We start from the raw sequence: 24,646 nt of genomic DNA, 5'->3' as shown, positions 1-24,646 counted from the left end.
ACTTCACTATCTTGGGCCTGAGGCAGCTCTAAACCATATTCTAAATGTAAACTGAAACAATACCCTTGCAACACGGACTTACCTTCGGAGTGCTGTGAGCTGGAAGTTTTCAATACAGTACTGTATAAAGTTCCTCAAATCAGTCTTACTGATGCCACCGATCGGATTGATATCTGCACTGGAGCAATCATATTTGGTCATGTATCCTCGAAGGCTGAAACAAACCAGTTTTCCCGGGTTAGGAAATCTGTCACCAAACCAATGTCAAAGTCAGGAAGATTTCTTCACAGACTATGCAAATTCCTCGAGGGCTCTGCCCACCATGCAGCCTTTTTTTGAACTGGGAGGAAAATTCCTCAGCTGAAAAAGTTCTTGATTTCCGTGCCTATGTTAGTTCAACACTCAGAACACAAAGGCTTGTTTTAACGGTGGCCCAGAGAGCCAACTATTCTTTCTCCAAATGCCAACAGGAAATGTTTTGTTGCGGGAAAGCTCTCCAGCAAGTAATGTGACAGAGAAGGAAATTCATTGTAAGTATATGTAGTCATTAATTCCAACAGCTTTGACACTCAACCCATGACCACAAATGTGCATTAACTACTGTGTCATATATCATCCCATTATGGGCAGTTTTACACCAGTATCATAGGGCACTTCTCCAATACATATTACTCTGTTGCAGTTACCTTGACTTTTAAACACAAAAATAATCCCTATTTAAATGAACTGAGTAACTTTGCATTTCTTAATGTTCTATTTGATTACATGCCAACAAGGAGCAGGAGTAGGTCATTTGGCCCCTCGAGCCTGCTCTGCCATTTAATAAGATCATGGCTGATCTGAGAGTAACCTCAAATCTGCATCCCAGCACCCCCCATAACCTATCACCCCCTTGCTTACCAAGAATCTATCCATCTCTGCCTTAAAAATATTCAAAGACTCTGCTTCCACCACCTTTTCAGGAAAAGAGTTCCAAAGGCTCAGGACCCTCTGAGAAAAGATTTCGCCTCATCTCCGTTTTAAATGGGCGACCCCTTATTTTTAAACAGTGACTCCTAATTCTAGACCCTCCCATAAGAGAAAACATCCTCTCCACATCCACCCTGTCAAGATTCCTCAGGATCTTATATGTTTCAATCAAATCACCTCATTCTTCTAAACACCTGTGGATGCAAGCCGAGCCTGTCTAAACTTTCCTCATAAGACAACCCGCCCTTTCCAGCTATTAGGCTAGTAAACCTTCCCTGAACTGTTTCCAACACATTTACAACCTTCCTTAAATAAGGTGACCAATATTGTACACAGTACTCCAGATGTGGTCTCACCAATGCCCTGTATAACTGAAGCATAACCTCCCTATTTTTGTATTCAATTCTCCTCGCAATAAATTGTAACATTCTATTAGCTTTTCTAATTAGTTGCTGTACCTGCACACTAGACTTTTGCGATTCATGCGCTAAGACACCCAGATCCCTCTGCATTTCAGAGCTCTGCAACCTCTTGCCATTTAGATAATATGCTTCTCTTCTATTCTTCCTTCCAAAATTTCACATTTTCCCACATTATACTCCATTTGACAGATCTTTGCCCACTCACTTCACCTATCTATATCTTTTGTGAAGAGGACATAAGGAGGCCACAAACATACTTTCCTACCTACCTTTGTGTCATCAGCAAATTTGACAACCATCCCATCCATCCTTTCATCCAAGTAATTTATATAAATTGTAAACAGCTGAGATCCCAGCACTGATCCCTGTGGCACATCACTCGTTACATCTTGCCAACTTGATAAAGACCTATTTATGCTTACTCTCTGCTTCCTGTTAGCCAGCCAACCTTCTATCCATGTCAATATGTTATCCCCTATACCATGAGCTTTTATTTTCCACAATAACATTTGATGTGGCACTTTATCAAATGCCTTCTGGAAATCTAGGAACAGTACTTCCACTGGTTCCCCTTTAACCACAGCACATGTTACTTCCTCAAAGAACTCCAATAAGTTGGTTAAACATGACTTCCCTTTCACAAAACCATGTTGACTCTGCCTGATTACCTTGAACTTATCCAAATGCCCTGCTGTATCTTCTTTAATAATAGCTTCTAACATTTTCCCTATGACAGATGTTATGCTAACTGGCCTCTAATTTCCTGCTTCGTGTCTCCCTCCCTTTTTCAATAATGGAGTTACATTGGCTATCTTCCAATCTAGTGGGACCTTCCCCGAACCTAGAGAGTTTTGGGAAATTAAAAACAAGCATCAACTATCTCACTAGCTATTTATTTTAAGACCAGAGAATGAAGTGTATCAGGACCCATGCACTTGTCAGCCTGCAGCTCCAACAGTTTACTCAGTACCACTTCTCTGGTGATTGTAATTTTCCTGAGTTCCTTTCTTTCTTCCATTTCCTGATTTATAGCTGCTTCTGGGATGTTACTTGTATCATCCCATTAAATTTTCTAGTGTTTAAGTGGCTACTTTCATTCACATCTGTTGTTTAGAGTTTAAAAGAATGAGAGGTGATCTCATTGAAACATACTAAATTCTTACTCAACAGGATAGATGCAGGAAGGATGCTTCCACTGGCAAGGGGATCTAGAACCAGGGGACACAATCTCAGAATAAGAGGTTGGCTGTTTAGGACTGAAACGAGGAGGAATTTCTTCAGTTGGAGGGTGGTGAATCTTTGGAATTCTCTACCCTAGAGGGCTGTGGAGCGACAATCATTGTGTATGTTCAAGATAGAGATCAATAGATTTCTAGATATTAAAGATATCAGGGGATATGTGGGTAGTGCAGGAAAATGTCGCTAAGTAGATGATCAACCATGATCTAATGGCATGGCAGAGCAAACTCAAGGGACTGAGTGGCCTACTTCTGCTCCTATTTCTTATGTTCCTATATTGCCAGAAAATGAAAATGGTTTAAATTACTTCGTTTGTCTGAAGGTGACTTTCAAAATGTCAAAAGGTGAAAGTCAAAAAAACCAAAACTTTGCAGATTGCAAAAGTTAGCAGCAAATTCCGGCTTGTCATCCTGAAATCAGGTGAAGCCCCTTCAATTTGAATCTGACAGGGCTCAGTTTTGTTTCCACTCAGTTACTGCTGTTGTGTAAAGGGGTGTGGAGAACAGTTGGTCACTGGTAGCTCTCCATTGTTCTCCTTATTTTGGTAGTGCTTTCCATCTGACCACCAATTCTATACCCTCCCTGGTCACTGGGAAGGTCAACCAGCTTGTTCACAACCTCAGCTCTAAGTGACCCTGATTCATCACCAAGACTGCACAGGGGGGGCACAGACTGCTCGCGCCCTCGTGTCCCCCTCCATCCCCAAACAGAGTAATGCTTAAAAAGCCTGCCTCGCAGTGATAATATGCTGGGGGAAAGGGCTAGGCAGGCTCAGGGTTGGACTTGCACCCCTCTGTGGACAGGAAGACCCCAGTCTCCACCCTCGCCTCAACCTAACTGCTGCTGGAACCTCCAGATTCCATTCGTCCAATCGTCTCCTGGCTGGATTCTCACCTTCCACCCTCTGTATACTTGAGGTCATCCAGAACTCTGCTGGTTGTATCCTAGCTCGTACCAAAGTCCAATTCTCCCATTACACCCCTGTCATCACTGATCCATATGGCTCCATAGCCTCTTTATCTCTTTAGTCTCCTCCAGGCCTACAGCTCTCAGAGAACCCGAGTTCCTTTAATTCTGACCTGTTGTGCATTCCCGATTTTAACCACTCAACCACTGGCAGCTATACCTTCAGCTGCTTCGGATACAATCTCTGTAATTCCCTCCCTAAAGTTCTCTGCCCCTCTTCCCACCTTTTTAAAACGCTCCATAAAGCTCTTTGACAAAGCTTCTGGTCATCTTCCCTATATCTCCTTAAGTAGTTTTGCTCCAAATTTCATTTGGTAATGTTCCTGTTAAGTGCTTTGAGGCATTTTACAATGTTAACGGTGCTATATAAATGCAAGTCTTGATCAATAAATGGTCTTGTAATTTCACCTGTAATATACTGCAACAATTTACAAACTGAGGAAAAAGCTGACCTCTTACAAGACCGGTCTTAAATCTACTGGGGTTCACTCCCAGAAATAGCGTGGAACTGGTCTGTTAAAAAAGTATGAACCCCCCCCCAGAAAGTCAGCTACATCCACAGAATCAAAGATTGCAATAAAAAATGGGACTTTCGAAAGCAGAGGAACGATGCTCACCTCTCATCCACATTGGCTGATCCAAGAACCAATGATCCTCCAGGTTTTCCACAAGTCCATAAACACAACTGAGCAAAGAGATAGGCAACCACCATGCGGATTCTTGCCTTAAGAAGACAAATATCAGAAAGGACAACTGTAGCATCTGGAGCTTCATTCACGAAACATTCTTCCCGAAGAGCACAGCTGGACATTTAAAACTTAAAAGTCCCACATTTAGGAACATGGAGCGCCATTTAGTATAAAGCCCGACCTCTCTGAATTACAGGGCAGCAGGCAACTTGGCAACAAGAAAACTCCCTTCTTGAGACAGTGGTTAACACTATCAGCCCTAGAACTGTACGATATACTAACTTGCCAGTCAGTCATGCAACACATTTCATCAGAAAAGGAAGTTAGCCACGCCAGTGAGAAAATAGCTTTTACCAGCTGATTGCACATAGCGTATACGTTCGTGTAGATCGACGTGAGCATTCTGCAATCTAGCGTTTTGGCAGACTGGGAGCTTATACATACAGACATCAAAAAAAAAGGAAGTCATGAAATAAATTAGATCCAACCAGCTGCTCTAAAACCAGACCACATTGTGGCAAGGGTGGTATTAGATGGTGTGAACTGCTGTTATGTTGGTGCTTTCACTGAAGCGCACGGCTTCTGTGAGTATTGTCTGAGAAAAATCCCATGAAACACCTTGATGTTAATTTGGATGTCCTCTATTCCACCTATTGTCAATTTCCAAAATAGGCTGATTTGAACATTGAGTATGATGTCTCCATCTGGGGATGAGCTGGGAGAGGTTAGTGAGGCCAATATTACAAGAGCTGAATGAACAGTACTCAGTATTCATTAACTCAGATGGCTCACTAGCTGGTCATTTCAATTGTGTACATTGCAGTGCAAGTCAAACAACAACAGAAAATAATTACATGACTCTCAACCACATTTGGGGAGGGACAGGAGTTCTATTTAAACCAGATTTCAGTAATCCCACATACTCGGAAGCAACAGACGCTGGTACTGGAAACGTGAAGTTAAAACAGAAAGTGTTGGAAACGGTCAGCAACATTGGTGGAGAAAACAAAAGAGTTAACATTTCAGGTCAATGACCTGTCATCAGAACTGGCCAGTCAGATCATCGATCTGAAATGTTAACTCTGTTTCTCTCTGCACAGATGCTGCCTTTCCTGCTGAATATTTCCAGCATTTTCCGTTTTCATTTCGCACATATTGTATTGGGTATATGTGGATCAGTGTGGTGGGTGGGAGGGAGTGCAGCTGCTGGAGGCATATGATCCCATATGCAACATGATTGTTTCATTTACATCAATTATAGCCTGGCCCTATTTTCACCTGACATATATACCTATAGCTTTTAAAATGAACCATAAAGTCTATGTACCTGCACATTCTGCAGAGCCAGGTTCTCTCTTCTGCAGCCACCATGCACTGAGAACTGTGGAAGTTTGCCAGTTACCAAATTGAAAATTCCAATCACAGCCTTCACTGCCAGATCAATGTTCAAGTTTATGTGGTAACTGAAGAAAAAAATAAAAATATCAGGACAGATGATTATTTGAATAGAAACAATGTGCAGAGGTATGGTGAAAAGACAGGGCAATGGCACTCGGTCATAATGCTCATTTGGAGAGCAGATGCAGACACAATGGGCCGAATGGCCTCCTTCTGTGCCGTTAAAATTCTGTGATTCTACGACAGCCTGCAACACAACGCTCATCATTTTCTCTCAAAAGTTTGTCTTGCTATCTCAGTCATTTTAACTAGTTGTAAATCATTTTTCTCTTGATATTTTGTTCCCCAATGGTCAGAACAGCCTGTGCTCACCTAGTCCCACTCCCCTGCCTTATACCCATAATCTTGCACACTCTCTCTTTTCAGGTAGCAATCCAATTCCCTTTTGAATACCTCGATCGAACCTGCCTCCACCACCCTTTTGGGAAGTTTGTCCCAGACTCCAACCACCCTCTGGGTGAAAAAGTTTATCCTCACATCACATTTACTCCTTTAGCAAATTATTTTGATTCTGTGCCCGCTAGTTCTTGATGTTCTCTTGAGTGGGAACAGTTTCTCACTATTTACCCTGTCCATACCCCTCAGGATCTTAAATACCTCTATCAAGTCTCCTCTCAGTCTTTTCTCCAAGGAAAACAGTCCCAACCTCTCCAATCTATCCTCATAGCTACAGTTCTTTATCCCTGGAATCATTCTTGTGAATCTCCTCTGTACTCTCTCAATGCTTTCACATCCTTCCTCAAGTATGGCACCCAGAACTGGACACAGTACTCTAGATAAGGCCTAACTAATGTCTTATACAAGTTCAACATGACCTCCTTACTTTTGTACTCAATGCCCCTATTAATAAAGCCTAAGATACTATATGCTTTATTAACTGCTGTCTCAACATGCCCTGCCCTCTTCAATGACGTATGCATGAATACACCGACGTTCCTCTGTTCCTGCACCTCCTTTACAGGCTCTCCCTTTATGCTGTTTCACCATATTTTTCCTGTCAAAATGAACCACCTCACATTTATAGAGTCATCAAGTTATACAGCACAGAAACAGGCCCTTCAGCCCATCTTCTCCTTGCCAGCCAACAAGCATCTATCTATTCTAATCCCATTTTCCAGCACTTGGCCCGTAGCCCTGTATGCTATGGCACTTCAAGTGCTCATTTAAATGTTGTGAGGGTTCCTGCCTCTACCACCCCCTCAGGCAGTGTGTTCCAGATTCCAAGGACACTCTGGATGAAAAACCTTTTTTCTCAAATCCCCTCTAAATCTCCCGTCCCTTATCTTAAATCGATGCCCCCTGGTTATTGACACTTCTGCTAAGGGGAAAAGTTTCTTCCTATCTATACGTCCCTCATAATTTTGTATACCTCTGTCAGGTCCCCCCCACCAGCCTTCTCTGCTCTAAGGAAAACAACCCTAGCCCATCCAGTCTCTCTTCATAGCTGAAACGTTCCAGCCCAGGCAACATCCTGGTGAATCTCCTCTGCACCCTATCCCGTGCAATCACATCCTTCCTATAGTGTGGCGACCAGAACTGCACACAGTACTCCAGCTGTGGCCTAACTAGCATTTTTTACAGCTCCAACATAACCTCCCTGCTCTTATAGTCTCTGCTTCGGCTAATAAAGGCAAGTATCCCATGTGCCTTCTTAACCATCTTATCTACCTGTGCTGCTGCTTTCAGGGATCTATGGACATGTACACCAAGGTCCCTCTGCTCCTCTGTACTTCCGAGGGTCCTACCATTCATTGTGATTCCTTTGCCATGTTAGTCCTCCCAAAACGTATCACCTCACACTTCTCAGGATTAAATTCCGTTTGCCACACTTCTCTGCAATGGACTTCATCCACCACTTGTCTCCCAAATCCACCAACATGTCTGTGTCCTTTTGTTCAAGACTATCCCATCACAGCTGACAACATTTACAATCTTCGTATCATCTGCAAATTTTGAAATCATGCCCTGCAGAGCACAGAATAGGTCATTACTATATATAAGAGCATAGATCCCAACAGTGACCCCCCAGGGGAACGCCACTACAAAATCTTCCTCTAATCTGAGAAACAACCATTTATCACCACTCTCTGTTTCCTGTCACTCAGCCAATTTCTTATCCAGGTGCCTACTTTCCCTTTTATTCCATGCTCACAAGTGTGGCACTGTATCAAATGCCTTTTGAAAATCCATATACACCACAATGGCAACGTTTCCCTTATCAACCTTCTCTGTTACCTCCTCAAAAAATTCCAGCAAGTTAGCTAAGCATGAAATTCCCTTAATCAATCTATGCTGGCTTTCCTTCATTATCCTGCCTGCCTGTCGAAGTGACTATTGATTTTATCCTGTACTATAGTTTCCGGAAGTTTCCCTACCACTGAGGTCAAACTGACTGGTCTGGAATTGCCAGCTTTATCCTTGCACCCTTTTTTGAATGTTCACAATTCTCCAGTCCTCTGGCACCTCCCCTGTGTGTAAGGAAGACTGAAAGTCTATCACTAGCGCCTCTGCAATTTCCACTCTCACTTCCCTCAGTACCCTTGGATGCATCTCATCTGGTACCTTTTCTATTTTAAGTAAAGATGGCCTTTCCAACACCTCCTTCTTCTCAATTGTAAGTTGTTCTAGTGTACCAGTTACCTCCTACAACACAACTCCACACTACTCTCTCAATAGAAGGTTGCCTTTCTTCAAAATGGCTGCTCTTGTTCTACTCCTTCCCAAGATAGTTCCTATGTGGTCACAGATCGCACTAATTGTTGTATTGCTAAAAAATCTATAATTTAACCAAAAATCCAAGGATGGAAAAGCTCCCCTGGCAACATAGCTGCTTATTACACATGAGAACAGAGTTATGTCTAAGATGCGCTCAGGATTGCACATTAAAACCAGATGGTCAACTAAAAATAAATAAATCTAAATCAGCAGAGAAAGATCCACAGCAATTAATTGGGAAAAGGATGTGATAATGAAAGGAATAACTCCCTTTTGGATTGTACTTCCCACTCACCCGACTGTGACTTAACAGGAGGAAATATAATCAACAGACTGATTACAAGACTGGAGCAAACTTAAGCCACAGTATCTCTTTTCAAAAGAATGTTATTTAATAATTCAACAATCAGGACAATGGGTCAGGAAAATCACGCACGAGGATAACTTTTGAACAGTTAATGGAAAAACAGTAATAAGAATTAAAATGGGATTGACATATTCTCTTAAAACAGGTCTTTAATTGTTAGCACTATGAGATAATCTCGCTATCTACTGCCTCAATTCGAATACTGTATCTGTTTGCAGTCTTGGAAATCACTGTATAAGTTTCAAAGCTCTGGAGAGAATGCTTAAACCAATGCTTAAACTATCAAGTTAAACATACACATTCTCTGCTTCCACTAATTCCTTACCTGCCTATTTGCTCTGCTAGTTCTTTGGCTCGGTTGCAAGTGTCTCGTGAGGAGTTCTCACTAGCCATGTAGCAAGTGATAAAGATGCGTCGACAGAATTCCCGTGGATCTTTGGGAATGTAATGAGGATCACTCACTATCCTCTGGGCATCTTCTATCACCTGCTGATCTGAAGAGATTTTATGGAAACGTATGAGAAAATTCAACACTAATGATTGTCAGTAGGTTGAGATTTCAGGAAACTGTTGAAAATTTTCAACCCTTTTGAAAATATTCCTAGTTAACTTACAAATAGATTCAGACAAACTTCATACAGCGCAAGAATCTAACTGGTTTACTTTTTTAAAAATGCGATGTATTAGGCACATGAAGAAACATTTAAAAAGAAACATCGTCTCCAATGATTTAATATTCCATTTCACACACTATTCTCTAACTCTGGATTACATAGTCACCTATTGGTAAGCCTCTGCCATGCTACTCTGTTCCCAACTAATCAGAGATGTTAAGAACAGCTTAGGCAATTCACAAGGATTCTTTCCTCCTCTCTCTATACAAGGAGCCATGGATTATTTACTTGATATCAGTGCCAAGTTGGCTGATTTTAGTCGGCAATTCAGTTGGCATGAAACCCACTGCTCAAAGGTACACAGACATTAATATGACCTGTCATCCGACCACTCCATAATACAACAATATAACATGCCATACCATAGCACCACTTCCATGCCAACCATTATAATAGCTCAAGGTTAAACGAAGGTGCCAAAGCTTGTGCTTACTTAACAGTGGGGTGGGGGAGGGGAGGTGATCGGAAGAAACGGAACTCCATAGCTACTTACTTCCATTACTTGCAGCAAGACACACCTGATGACACATGGAATAGACAATACAGGCTGTAGCTGAGCTATCAATGCCTCCGCTAAGAGGTAGAAGAAAACCACCCTACAGACACAAACGAAACAATGGATTACAGAAGAAGAAGAAACAAGCAAGAACCTGTCCAATTCAGAAAGTAAAATAATACTTCCACGTGCACTTCACTCCTGAATAATCATTCAGTGTAAAGATAAAAAAGGAACTGCTTCTAATGAGATAAATTACTATTGATTATGAAGGGTCAATTGATCAGAAGTTTCGGTCTTTGTTAGAATTGGCCATTTGTCAAATTCTTGCAGCGTTTAGAGAAATAAGGTTCTCCACTTCCAGCCACCCCATCAGCAACAGCGGACAGACAACTTTCATCTGGTAAAACAAAGACTAAAATACCTGGAAAAACTCAGCAGGTTTGACAGCATCTGCAGAGAGGGATACAGTTGACGTTTCAAGTCCATATGACCCTTCATCAGAACTAAGGAAAAATAGAAATGAGATTTCTATATGTCTTAGTTCTGATGAAGGGTCATTCGGACTCAAAACCTCAACTGTATCCCTCTCTGCAGATGCTGTCAAACCTGCTGAGTTTTTCCAGGTATTTTTGTTTTTTTTCTAGATTTCCAGCATCCGCAGTATTTTGCTTTCATCTGGTAAACCCAACCAAAAGGGAGCAGATATGATTTTTGTTCCGAAAATGGAATTCAATAGACTAGGTGGAGAAATGGCAAGGTTCTCAATTGTATGCTTTCACATCAGAGGACTGAATCCTACTGGAGGCCAGGACCATCTCTGCTATGAGACGGGTGACGCAGATTTTTTTTTTGGTGCTTGAGTTATGCTGGCTACAGGAGGCAGGGAAACAAATTACAGATTAACCCCAGAATGTCTTGGCTGCTGTACCCAGACTGGTAGTTGACTGCACCAGAACAATTTTGATGCATGTCCTATTAACAGCTGCACGTGGACAACGGACAAACCTTCTGACTGAATAAGTCGTAGAAGAACAGGGAGAGGTACAGAGGTAAGACCTCAACATCTGCATCAAGATTCACATGAGGCCAACTCAAGATCATATGTAACATATAAAGCACCCTACACAAGCTCCCTATCTGTGATCCCTCCATGCCAGATGACTGCTGAGTGGCAATTGTCAAAATCCCTCTTATACATGTCCTTACATACAGCCATTCTGGCCAGTGGTCTGGGAGACCAAAAGGACCATGATTGCTCTGACAATTCCAGAGCTTTCTAGATTGACCCAAGACTCTGGCAAGCTGGAGCTTTGCTGCACACAACATTGCCCTCAATGCAGCTCAAAAAGGTGGTTCAAGCACATATGGGACATATGTGATTGTGTTCAGCATCTACTTGAATCTGGAGATATATGAAGCAGTTTGGGACTTGTTCTTGTAGACTCCCTCAGCACACAGTGCCTGCTCCCTCTGCATTACAACACACCCAAGGAACAGGGAAAAAGGACAAACAACCCTACATGGCCACCTAGAAATAAGGCCCCCATATTGCTGGATCAACAAGTCCACAGAAAACAAGATTGAACAAGCTACCTCACCATCCTTGATCTGCACTGCTCCCAGTGAAGGCAGAGTCAGACCTAAGCTTGGTTAGCTTGGCTGTAGCAACCTCGCCTTAATCACAAGGTGTAGGGTAGGTGGAGGCCGCAGGGCCGGCTTTGGATGTTGAGTTGACCTCAAGTGGGATATTCATGGTGAGTAACCCACCCTCCCAATTCGTTATTGGACAAGATGTGAGAATCCGTAAAACCCTCTAGCCCTAGAGGACTGGTTAGGGCCATGGAAACAGCATTCACATCAGATTGTAAATCAACCTGCAAATCCTTCCTTTGTTCCACACTATTCACCAATGGAAGACAACAACAACAGCAACAAACAGACTCAAATGCATCAATGGCAATATATTATACACCCACATATAGATACAATGACTTCTGAGAATTAAATAAATCAACTGGGTACAATTAAACACATCTCACAACAGGTGGTGCTGTGGCACCACATATTGGTGTCCCATCACACACAACTACAGGGTAAAAGGACAAAAGCACAAATTTTTCATCGCCCTGTCTCAGCTGAAACACCGGGGATCAATGAAGGTTGAATCATGCTGGGCCGCTCCTGCATAATTCTTAGTTGTCAGCTTAAAATAAACAACATTCCAGGCCCAGGAGCAAGTGGCCTGTCTGACCTCACAGTGAGTAACTGTTCATAGAGGAAACAGTGAAAATTGCGATTAAAATTAACATGTATCCCAGTCTTCACTGACTCGCCATATATTCCTCCATGTTTAAAGTTAAAAGGTAAAACCTTTCTCTAAATTATCATTGGTTTACAACGGCAGACCAATAAAACAATATCATGAAAACAATTCACCTATAATGGCAGTCGTGATTCTGCGGATAGCACTCTCACCTCCAGACAGAAGGCTATAGATTCAGGCCGCATTCCAGGGACTTGAGCACTTAATCTAGGATGATATCCCAGTGCAGTACCGAGGGAGTGCAACATTTGTCGGATGAGGATGAGGCTTTAAACTAAGGCTGTGTGTCTGCCCTCTCAGTGGATGCAGGAAGTCCCATGGCATGACTTTGAAGGAGAACAGGGGACTCCTGGGCAATGATTATCCCTCAACCAACATCGCTAACAAGATATTCTGGTCAGTACCACCGAGCTGCATGTGAAAGCTTGCTACATGCAAAATGGCTGCCACATTTCCAACATGACAACTGTGACCAAATATCAAAATGTACTTAATCGGCTGAAAATTAATTCAGGATGTCCTGCAGGACTATAGGATGCTCTATAAATGCAAGAGCTCCTTCCTTTCTTTAAAGTACTTTCAAGGGAAAATAATAAAAATCCTGCTAATCGCTAAATGTCAGCATAAGATCAAATAAACTGCTGTGCATTTACTCAGGAAATTTAATTTCTTGCACCTGCTCAAATGATTATTTTATGTCCTCTCCACTAAAGATGCACAGCAACATAAAGAGACTTGTCATGTGGGTAACTACAGACACAGTGTGGTGCATACGTACGCCATATCAGGCCATTGAATGAGTTACTAGTTGAACTGGTAACTCCCATGAGCTGTGGCGTTATGCACAGGTTAGATAACAATAACTTATCATGTGTTGGCGCATGGGATGTAACAAGGGAGCCTGAATGACTTTTTTTCAGTAAATGAAAATATCCCACTTGACGAAACAGATATTTTAACAAAACGCCCTGTAAGTTATATATGGAAAGAATAAAGCATTGTAAAACCAAGTTTGCCTCTACTTATATGACTGTACATCTCACTGACTTACCTGGGAACTACGTCGCAGGTAATCCCACAACCAACAGGCAGGTCCAAGACTAAATAAAACATGAAGAGAAGGCAATGAGCAAAACCAGATCATACAATTATCAGGCAACGCTTTATCTTCTTATATGGGCTTAAAAAGACGTTCAGCTGATGGGAATGAATCAGTGAAGGTGAGGGAAAACTAGCTGGTAGAGAATTAATTCACCATATTACATCAAATTTCACTGTGTTCAAACTGCTCAATTAATAATGCTGAGAATTCTGTGGATGAATTCACACATTTCCTGTTGGTTCATTTTCCTCATTAGAACATTTGCTGTAACTTAAAGTAAAAGCAGCACCTCCTTTCTGTTGGCTATGTCAGTTTTAGTTTCCTAACTCATGCCAAGTTCCAGTCATCCATCACCCAAGCTCATTAATTCACATTGACTCCCAATCCAGAAATGCAAGGAACTGCAAGCTGGTGAAGATACCTAGTTAATAGAAACTGCCCGTCAGTGGCAGCTAACATCAATTCACTGAAAGTGGGTGCCTGAATAGCGGTGTCCTTTATTTTAGCAGGAAGCCGAGTTAGTGGGAGCAATTTGGATGCAAGTCATAAGCTGTATATAAGTAAACAGTTTTTTCCTACTGCACAGAATGGTTGCAGAATCGAGTACATCTTTAACAGGGTGCAAAAGGGAAGGAGATGCTGCTTTTACTTTAAATTAGTAAGTGAAACTAGATAAATCAATTCATTAACAAAACAAAATAATCAGTTTTTTTTAATTGAATCAATTAACTCACCAAATAATTTAAGTTAAATAGGCTTGGCAGGACAAATGGTATGCCATTACTTCAACATGCAAGACGTGGTGGAAAGCATTGCAACACTCGACAATCAAATTCGCAGTTACGTATCTGCAGCTTGAGGAATTTTGGCTCAGAGTTGCTGAGCTGGAGGCCAAACTGCAGACACTGCAGGGCATCAGGTCGAAGAAGGATCCAGTTGTCATGGTCCATGTAGGAATGAATGACATAGGTACAGCTAGAAATAATAGACTGCTAAGAGGGAGTTTGAGGAGTTAGGGTCTAAATTAAAAAGCAGAATCTCAAAGCTAATAATCTCTGGATTGTTAGCTGAGCCATGCACCAATTGACATAGGTAAAAAAAGATTAGAAAGGTTAAATGCATGGCTCAAAGAATTGCAGTGGGAGGCAAGAGTTTTGCTTCATGGGTCACTGGCACCAGTACTTAGGAAAGAAGGAGCTGCTCCATTGGAGCAGGTTCCACTTCACCCGGGCTAGGACCAGTGTCTTTGCAAATCAAATAACTAGGGCAGAAGACAGGGCCTAACACTATTAAAAGGGTGGAAGAGGGGTTGCACAGGTGGATGGATTCAGGAAAGGTTAAATTCAAAAGCTGTGAGGGAAATATCAAATGAGAAATAGGATCTTAAAGAAATCAGTATAAGTAAAGAAACTGTATTGGAGAAATTAAAAGGGCTAAGTGGTTACGAATCCCCTTGGGCCCGACAACTTGCATTCTAGTGTTTTAAAAGAGGCAGCTGCAAAGATGGTGGATGAATTTGGTTTTGATCTTCCTGGAATACTGTGAGAGATTTTGGTCTCCTTACCTAAGGAAGGACATACATGCCTATGAGTGATCAATGAGAAATCAAATAGGCCCAGACTCGACAAGTCAGCCTACACGATGATGTTTATAAGCAGAAAGATGCTGAATGTTGTCTGAAAAATGGGGCCTTCAACCATTGTCACAACCGGTGAACATTCCCTAAATGGTGCGGGGTTCTGACACCCATTTGATCCTTGCATCAGTGTGCTGAAGTTGGCGGGGAAAGCCCTGCCCTAGAATCTTATTGACCTTATGTTACATTGTGTAATACTGCATCAGAAGAACACAGAGCTGACAAAACAAAAGTGACAATAACAGCCTTGATCAAACTCTACCTGAAATAATGCATTAACTTTGGGCACCAAGCCTCAAGAAGGATATACTGGCCTTAGAGGGGTGTACATCGCCGATTCACCAGAATTGTATGAGAGCTTAAAGAGTTAAATTGCAAAGACAAGTTTTGTAAATTTGGCTTTTATTCCCTTGATTTTAGAATGTTCGCGTGGTGATCTAATTGAAATGTTTATAATGCTAAAAGGATTTGAGAGTAAATGTAGAAGTTATTTCCTTTGGTGAGGAAATCCAGAGCAAGGGGGCACAATGTTAAAATTAGAGAAAGGCCTTTCAAGAGTGGATTTTATTTACAAAGATTAGTGGAAATCTGGAATTTTATCCTTAATAGGCTGTGGATCCCAGTTCAATTAAAATTGTCCTTCCTGGGATCAATAGACTTTTGTTAAGAACGAATGTCAAGGGACGTAGAGCAAAAGTGAGCAAATAGAGTTGAGGTACAGACCAGACATGATCCAATTGAACGATGGAGGCTTGAGGGGGTTTCCTATGTTAGGATAATGCTCTCCGTTGAAATTAGAACTCATGGACAAAATGGAAAAACATTCCCCTGTACTTCAGCCTCATCTTCAGAAATATTTAAACCAGGTCCCGTATCCGTATGGATCCAATGCTGGGATAAGTATCAGCACGTCCACAGGAGCGTTTTCATTTAGAAGTCTCTTAAAACCTAGATATAATGTTCCTTTTTCTTGCCACTTTCTGCAATAATATTACAACGAAAGCGAAATGAATGTGTCACTAACTGGAATTGCAGGACAGAATTCTTAGTCCCTCATGGAGGTGAGCAAGAGGGTGTACATAAAAACTCTCACTACCAGCCAGCATGCCAGCCCCATCCAGCTCGAGGCCATTTTTCAAGTGGCGGGAGGGGGGGATGGTTAGTGGGGGTGGTGTGTGTGTGTGTGCACACAGCCACCTGCCTGCAAGCAGCAGAGAGCCAATAAATATGATTTAAAGCCTATTGTCAGAGGTCAGCTGGAATTTCCCAGTTGGTCTCCAGGCCCCCAGAGCCATTGGGAACTAGGCCAATTGCCTGCAAGAAGCCTTCCAGTAGCAAACCTAGGTTGCGGGGCTAGCGCTTCAAGCTGACTCGGAGACCCGCCACCCCCACCGCCCCCCCACCGCCCCCCCCCCAAACAGCACACCCACAGCTGCCATGTGGAGAGCCTTCCCCTCCACAATGATGGCCCAGATGTCAGTCTATTTTTTGTTCAAAACTATTAAAATTTGAAGAGAGAGCGGGCACCTCCATCTTGAGGCAACTTCTCCCTCTCTTACCCGGAAAGGCTTCTTCTTCTGCTTCATCAGTGTTGGGTGACTGCTGAGTGGTCCTTCAGCTTCAAGAGCCAGGCTGCTGTCCTTAATTGGACAGCAAGTCCACTCTTTGGTCACTAATTGGCCAGTTCAGGAGAACCACAACCCAGTGAACATTCTCCAAATGGTGCGGGCTTCTGACACCCATTTGACCTTTGCATCAGTGTGCCGAAGTTGGCGGGGAAAGCCCTGCCCTAGAATCTTATAGCACAGAAGGCTATTCAGTCCATCTACCTCTGCTGGCTATTCAAAATAGCTCTCCAACTGGTCTTGTTCTTTTGCTCATTCTCCATTGATGAATCTTGGATGTTTTTACTGAGGAACATGTTAGCTGTGCTATTTGACACAGGTTAAAATGTCATCTTTGTGTGATCTATTGAACAGTTTGAAAGTTCTAACCTACCTGATTTCTTCTTCTGGTGTATGGCACCGGATCCGAATGGGTTCAATGGAAGGCAGGTATATATCACCAACTGAAGAGAGTGCGAAGTTGACTTTCACCCGATGATACGGCTCTGCTTCATTTAGCTGTTTGGGATATCATTTGCAGGACAGATTTAATTCTGACATTTGAAAACATGAACAAATGAACAAGCAAATGGTAGATTCACGAACCTTTTTTGGAAGCGGAGTCAGTGAGTCATTTGATTAAAGTTAGTGATCAGCTTGCCATGAAAAACTTTCAACCAAAAAAAACATGTTTGCACCCTTCCCAAAAAGGGAATAATGTAGCAAGACCGATAAGAAAAATTCACAAAGTACTTCTAAGAACTCACGCCACTACTCAGTTAGATGGGTTTAAGAGCTTCATCATTTTCCTTAATACATACAGCCTGAGAGAGGTTCTCATAGAGTTGGAATCAGAAAAGGAATTTGGATTGATTACCTAGGCCCCAAGCTCCGGAATTCCCTTCCTAAACATATCCACATCTTTACTTCCCTCTCCTGTGTTAAGGTGTTCCTTAGTGCCTACCTCTTTGACCAAGCTTTTGGTCATCTGTATTAATATCTCCTTCTCTAGCTCAGTGTCATATCTTATCTTACAATGGCTTTGTGAAGTGCCTTGGGACGTTTTACTACATCTAGGATGCCATACAAATGCAGGTTGTTGTTGTTGGAGAATGTAACAGGTTAGCTAGCCTTCCCTTTCACCTCCATATCCTGGATTCGGATCTCCTTCTAACCAGCAGCTCTGAATTGAGCTTGGGTAGTTTTCACCAAAGTCTTAACATTCACAGACCCAGAGCAGGAAATTTGATATAAAGTAGAAACCAAACTGAGAATCTCAGCCATAAGTTATAGAGTTTCAGGGGAAAAATACAAACTAGCAAAGCAAGGAATGACCTATGGAGTGTGGGGGTAAGGTATATTATTGGGACAGAGTGGAGAGAACTTTACTCTGCAAATAAAGATCAAAACTGCAGGTATTGGAAGCCTAAAACAGATACAGATGGAAGTGCACAGCAGGTTAGTCAGCTTATGTAAAGATGATCGTAGAACACACAGCACAGAAAGAGGGCTGTTCGGCCCATCATGTCTGTGTTGGCTATTTGCGAGAGCTATCCATTTAGTCTGACTTCCTGCTCTTTCCTTGTGGGCTTGCAAATCTTTCCTTTTCTAACTTTAATCCAAGCCCCTTTTGAAAGTTACGATTGGATCTGCTTCCACCACCCTTTCAGGTAGTGTAGTGCATTCCAGATCATAACAATTCATTGGCATAAATATAATTCTCCTCACCTTCCCTCTGGTTCTTTTGAAAATCACCTTAAATTTTGCTAATTACCTTAAATAGAAAAGTAAAAGACAGGGTAAAGTTTCAGGTGTGTAATCTTGTTATAGTGTTCTGCATCTGGCTACTTCATATAACCTATGATTGTTTTATGCTGACAGATTTGTTAAGAATGGAAGAGTTCTCTATTCACCAGTGTGGTCATCCCTCAGTTTTAGAAGCATAATAAAATAATTAAAATTTGATTTAAAGATGGTCATTACTTCGTTGGCTTGCATGTAACTCACTGGAACATATATAGCTCACATCCTACAGTATAGTAGAAGTGACCACGGTATTTACTGGATACTGGCAGTGAAGCTCTGGCTTCAGCATAGAGGAAAGTTCATGTACAAACCATTAATCTTGCAGATATCCTGTCTGCACTGTAGCTTCTTACATCTTCCAAATCCTGAGTGGTAGTTACAACTTCCTAAAAGAAGGAAAGATAAATAAATCAAGGATGGATCCCAGCTATCCCTTCAAGAACATTGAACAATACCGCACAGGGCAGCATAGAATTTTTTTTTTACTTACAAACGTGCAACAGTCTGCAGACGAATTAAAAGTAAAGTGAGCCCATCTCAGAAGGTCCTACATTATTCATATCTTACCACATCGTCCAAAGAAAACTGGGATCCTTGAGCCACAAGATGCCCATTAACAGAAATCATAGCGCAGCCATCATAATACAGGCGGTCACCATCACAGCCCTTCTGGTTGGCAAGGAGATAAATACCACCATTCTGGGGAGGTGAAAGAGAAGAAAATTCAAGACACAGCCAAGGACTGAGCTAACTTTGCATTATTATGCGATTTGAAGGATGGGCCTGGTGGAGAAGAGTTTGGTACAAGTTTTATGGTTTACCTTAGCACAGGGCATATAAAGGAGCATATAAAGATATGAAAATTCCTCAGTAGAGATCTTGATATTATCTTGTATGCTTCCATACATTTCTGGTGGCAATTTACACCTCTTTATAATCTGGAATGTTTCACTGCTTTTCTTTTAAAAGCAGCGCAAGCTTAGCAAATGAAACCACTTTGGAAGTCTTCACCTCGAGAGAATGCACAAGTTTACACTTCAGTTGCCGGCGTTGCCTTCCTACTACACAAAACCAAGAAAACCACATACAGGGACTGAGGTACACAGATAATAAACAACAAGGTATATCAAGAGAAGCCCAGGATGACTCCACATCCAACTTTCCTCTCCATGAAGGGATATGCTTGGATCCTGCTGTTCAAATGGGAGGAATTTAAAGCTGGCTTTGTGGGAAACGGAGAGCGTGAGGCTGCAGTACAACACTCAATGCAACAGCTGTTCTGACACAATATCTCATACAAATATTAGGTTCAGATCATAATGGTTAATTATAAATGTGGAAAAAAGTTTTCTTAAAACCAACAAGGAAAATTAAAGTTTGCAATTGATTGAGGGAAGCAGTCCATGGTGTTAGCAGATGATTGTGTTCTGTAACCATGAAGCTTCTTCAATGCTACTAGCTGACATAGATCTTGCAGCAGGTGACAGTAATGTCTGTTTTGTGATTTAACTTTTTTCCTTACCTCTATGACCACCCCCAGGCATACAAGAGAATTCTGCTGCAAACTGCCAGCCCAAAGAATCCTCAACTTCCTTCGCCTCACCATTACTTGCCATACCTTTAACGTTCAAGGTCCCAAGCTCTGGAATTCCCTCCCTAAACCTTGCTGCCTCTCACTCCAATTTAAGGCACCCCTTAAAACCTATCTCTTTGACCAAACTTTTGGCGAACTGTCCTAATCTTTTCTTATGTGGCTCAGTGTCAAATAGTTGCCTGATTATGCTCCTGCAAAGCACATAGGATCTTTTACTATGCTAAAGGCTCTGCATAATTCTTGCTATATAATACCACAATATTTGGTTTTCAGCCATAAAGGCAAGAAACAAAAATTGACATGGCTATGTCATAACTGCCATCAGTACAATACCAGGCTCAACATTCTTGTGTCAGATACACATTCACGGCTACTTGATGAGCTATCTGGTCAGAAATTTAAAAATAAGCTTGCAATCTGATGAACAAAATGAACAGCAGGCAAGTTCATTCTTTCAAACTTTGCCTTCCTCGGTTTGTGAAGCAAGCCTGGAAATTCATTTTAATTCGGAGACCATTTTAACACCTGTACCTTTGCAGTAGCTGACTTTATAAGGTCGACCCTCAAGTAATTTTTCCGAAGGACATGATGGCTCCCCGACGAATTAGTAAATATCTCCACCCCTTCCATCGTCATGGCAATGTGGGGACTGAGAAGCAAAGAACAAGAGTAGTCAATATCTCAAATATATGTTGTCATTGGAACTGATGACATATGTATAAAAGGTACATAAACACAATGCACAATCAAGTCTTTTGGAACATATATTAGACAAGTTCACTGCTGAGCAGCAGTCCACAGCCTAGACAGACTCACAGATGGCAGAACTGCAACAAAACATGGCAATCTTACTTACGTATAATCCACTCATATGATTTAGTAATGGGTTCACCATGTCAGTGGTGATTATGTTACAGTATTGAAAGGTGCTTCATTTTATATTAAGCCAGTAATAACCACTCAAACACATTCCCACCTCTACCTACTAATATCCTGTATTGATACATATTTGGCCGGAGGCAAGAGAGGGTTTCCCAGCACAGGCTGGTAATATATGGGGGAGGTCCCTCCCTTTTGGGCCCCCTGGGTTGATTGGAGGGCCTCCCCCACCCTCCAGATTTTACCCATCCACAGATTACTCTTCCTCCATTGCCACTCTAAAACGCCAGTCCCCCAACCCGGTCGCCTCCCTTGCCCCGCTCGTCAGGACGTACTAGATTGGCACCCGGTGAGAATCCCAAAAATTATTAAACGATCCAACACTGCACACCCGAAGTGCTGGAGAGATGCCAGCATCTGATTAGCCAGCACGTTCTCTGAGGGCGGACTTCCTATCCCTGAGGAGTGGAAATCCCGCCTCCAACCTATCAGCGGCCAATTGGTTAAATAGCTGCAGGGCAGCCGGGGGTGTTCCCCTCAGTAGGCTCCCCCACCCTCATCTTTTTGGCCAAGAGTGGAGGAATGCAAGAAATCCAGCACCTCATATAACTCAGCCCAAAGTAACCATTTCAAAACTCTGTCTTATTATTGGTATTTTTCCTGAATTTGGCACTAGCATATTTTCAACAGCATCATCTTGGCTGATCAAGTTATGTCTAATGGTCTCTGCTCCCCATATGGAGATGTGATACCTTATCAGCATCACGACTGGGGAATTACATCTGTTGCACCACTTTTACCAGTATCGTCTCTTACATGCTATCTATGCAGGAATCATTTGTAACATCTACAAATCTTGCATCCCTTATCCTTCCTCTCTGCAATATTTGGTGAATCATTACAGGACCACTGGAAAACAAAAAAATCACCCAAAACATTTGATAATTCCATTACCCCTTCAGTTTGTGACTGCAATGTCTTGTCCTAATAGGCCCCTTGACCTCGAGGCCTGGAACAGGTATCAACCTTCAATCTTGGACAAAGAGCTTAATACAGCTGCATCTGAATTCCTGTAGCACCATGTCATATGGATCAATAGCATATACTCCTCAACAACTGTTAAGTCCTCATTCACGGAGATACATCCCTTCCTTTCTGTCCTATTCTGTCCTCTTGGACTTACTCAACATCCTTTGAACTGAAACGTTGCCATGTCATTTGCATCTAATCATTTCTAAGAGTTAGTGAATAATAATATGCTTCAGCAATCATTGGATTTCAACTCAGCATATTCTCGCTTTTAAAGTCAGGGGGCCTGGATCTTCCCAGGATCAGCAATCATCATTGGATTGATGCTCCGCTCAAACTTTTGCCCGACTCAATGTTGCTCCGCATTTCTCGCCAGGTCTTCCGAACACGGCTTTACCAGAAACGCACAGCACAGCTTTCATTGGGGAACTCGGTCGAAACACAGTCGAGACGGCGGGGGGTGGTGGACGCGGGGAAGACAGGACTTGCTCCCTTTCTAGGGCACGAGCTGCCGTATGCTAAGTTTGAAGGTCCAGTTTGAATGTTAGTCAATGGGTGAATGGAAGAGTGGATTGATGAGTGAATGGGTAGACAGGTACTGGCAGGTGGGGAGGGCAGTAGTGAGTGGTTGGGCTGATAGTTGGGGGCAATTAAGGGGGAGTAGTTGGACGGTCAGCATGAGTAATTGGGGTGTCAGTTCTGGAGTTACCCAGGAGCTAGGCTAGTTTATTTTCTGTCTAACATTTCCTGGTTAACTATTTAGGTAAGAAACTATTAACTCTCCCAGGTCTCCAACTCTAACTCAAAAGTCAGAGAGTTTTGCAGAGGGTCCCAGGGTGCAGGGGAATTGTCCATCGGCACTTGAAACTTCCCAGGCAATTCCCACATAGGTCGCGCATCGGGACTTCCACAAGGTCCTGACGCGCATCTCCAGTTGGATGTCCAATCTCCAACGATCCAGAGACTAGAAAATTTGGGATAGGATGTTCATTTGTCCTTATGTAGGATCTCCTCTAAGCAAGTTTCCTGCAATGCCGTCAGCATTTACTGTTTACAGAGTATACTTTAAAACAAAAAATCAATGGTGACAAACAAAAAATATAAATATTATAGAATCAATCTTAATTTTTACAACCCTTTGATATTTTATAAAGGCAGCAGCAATGGTGACATTCCCACTGCAAAAATGTCAGGTTAGGTCATCATGTTAAAGTAATATGACGAGAAGGCCAAAAATCAGTTTTACACTGTCGTGAAACCAGTTTGCGATTGTCCAATCTACCCATTAACGGCGGGCCACATTTCCCACTGTCACATGTCGGGACCATCAATGTAATACATTTGCGTCTAATTATAATCCTTGCTCACCGGAATCATCCTCCAACATTAAATTTACCGCCCACATCGGTGTGACTTCAGAGCGGTGTACTTCACGACTGCCTTTAAAAGGTGTGCGCATGGCGGCCTGAACTCCGAGGGGAACTTTGGAGGCGAGTGCACACAACCTTGCACAGCGCTCACAAGTAGTGCCCCATAGGACATCAAGGAAGACACACCGCGCATTCACCGGCGGGGGACACAGGCTTTGTCCTGGCTGGTTTTCAGTGCAGTGCCAGGGCTAGGGCTCCACTGCGGGTCAGGCCAGGTGAGTTGGGGGGAGCGGGGGTGGGGCAGGGGGAGGTAAGGCAGCACAGACTGAAGGAAATAGTCAAGCACATGCCGAGGGGTCGGCGGGGGGGGGGGGGGACCAAGGGAAGTGGCCACACACTTGGTGAAGCTCGTCAAAAGTGAGCATTCTTCTACAGCTGAGACCGTTCAGCTCTGAAACTTTTCTGCCCGCTCAGGCAACGAAAAAGCATGAAAGTGCCACCAAACACTCGAGAAATTTTCACCCCTCGGGCACAGACTCCAAATTAATGTGCAGCTTAGGGGGCAGCAGAGCAATTGGCCGACTGCCAAATTGTACAATCCCCTTATGAAAGGGGGCCATGGTGCAGTCACTGGTGGAGGCGCTCACAGCCCCTTGGCAATGTCTTTATCTCGGTTTGGACCAGTATCCATTATGGTTCAAGCTAACAGCGCAGCCTTGCAGTGAGGGTTGGGAGAATGCCTGCGCCTGAGCTGAGAGCACAGCATGCAGGACCGTGACTGAAGTAGCCGTGTTATGACGCAGCTGATGATGTGTGTCAGGTGGACCAAATCCAAGAGGGAAACTTGGTTGCGCTATCACAACGGTTTTGCAATTTGTATTTATTTCAAGATGTGTGCACTGAATTCAGGAGTAATAAGTCCGCCAAGACTTCTAGAGGCTTTAAAAAATTAAAATTAAAATATTTATTAACAAAAGAAAAGATTTCAAGCACACACATAAGTCTACAAATTACTAATATAATAACTCCTAAAATACCTAATTAACCTGACTCCCAGTTACACCCCTTTATGGCAATGGTCCAAAAATAGATTTTAGATTTTAAACAGATCCAGCAAATTAACACAATGCCCTGGACAGTGGAATTCCACATGGCTTCTCTCCAGCTTCAGTTTCGGTAGACAGCAGATTTATGTACAAATGCTGGAGGCTTCATTAAGGCTATTTCACACACATCTGTTAGATGTCACAGGGCCTTCTCCTGACAGATAGCCTCATTTTCCTTTAATAATGTTTTTCTCTTTAA

General features: G+C 42.6%; 1 protein-coding gene across 4 annotated transcripts in view; it reads right to left on the bottom strand.

Moving 5' to 3' along the window:
• Window positions 1-24,646, bottom strand: part of nadsyn1 (NAD synthetase 1) — a 61,057-nt gene that overhangs the window by 8,293 nt on the left and 28,118 nt on the right. For all 4 annotated transcript variants that reach the window (XR_005944139.1, XM_041196562.1, XM_041196563.1 and 1 more), the window contains exons 8-17: window positions 20,595-20,712; window positions 19,037-19,168; window positions 18,781-18,855; window positions 17,058-17,182; window positions 13,373-13,421; window positions 9,993-10,095; window positions 9,151-9,319; window positions 5,613-5,748; window positions 4,214-4,320; window positions 83-214 (exon numbers count right to left, since the gene is read on the bottom strand). Coding sequence is in view for 3 of the 4 variants with exons in the window: in XM_041196562.1 (XP_041052496.1) it covers window positions 83-214; window positions 4,214-4,320; window positions 5,613-5,748; window positions 9,151-9,319; window positions 9,993-10,095; window positions 13,373-13,421; window positions 17,058-17,182; window positions 18,781-18,855; window positions 19,037-19,168; window positions 20,595-20,712 (1,146 nt within the window). In the remaining variant the exon portion in view is untranslated. The remainder of the gene's footprint in view (window positions 1-82; window positions 215-4,213; window positions 4,321-5,612; window positions 5,749-9,150; window positions 9,320-9,992; window positions 10,096-13,372; window positions 13,422-17,057; window positions 17,183-18,780; window positions 18,856-19,036; window positions 19,169-20,594; window positions 20,713-24,646) is intronic.

Source organism: Carcharodon carcharias, chromosome 10 (assembly GCF_017639515.1).
Source record: "Carcharodon carcharias isolate sCarCar2 chromosome 10, sCarCar2.pri, whole genome shotgun sequence".
Classification (NCBI taxonomy): domain Eukaryota; kingdom Metazoa; phylum Chordata; class Chondrichthyes; order Lamniformes; family Lamnidae; genus Carcharodon; species Carcharodon carcharias.
This window is presented reverse-complemented; position numbering and strand designations above follow the sequence as displayed.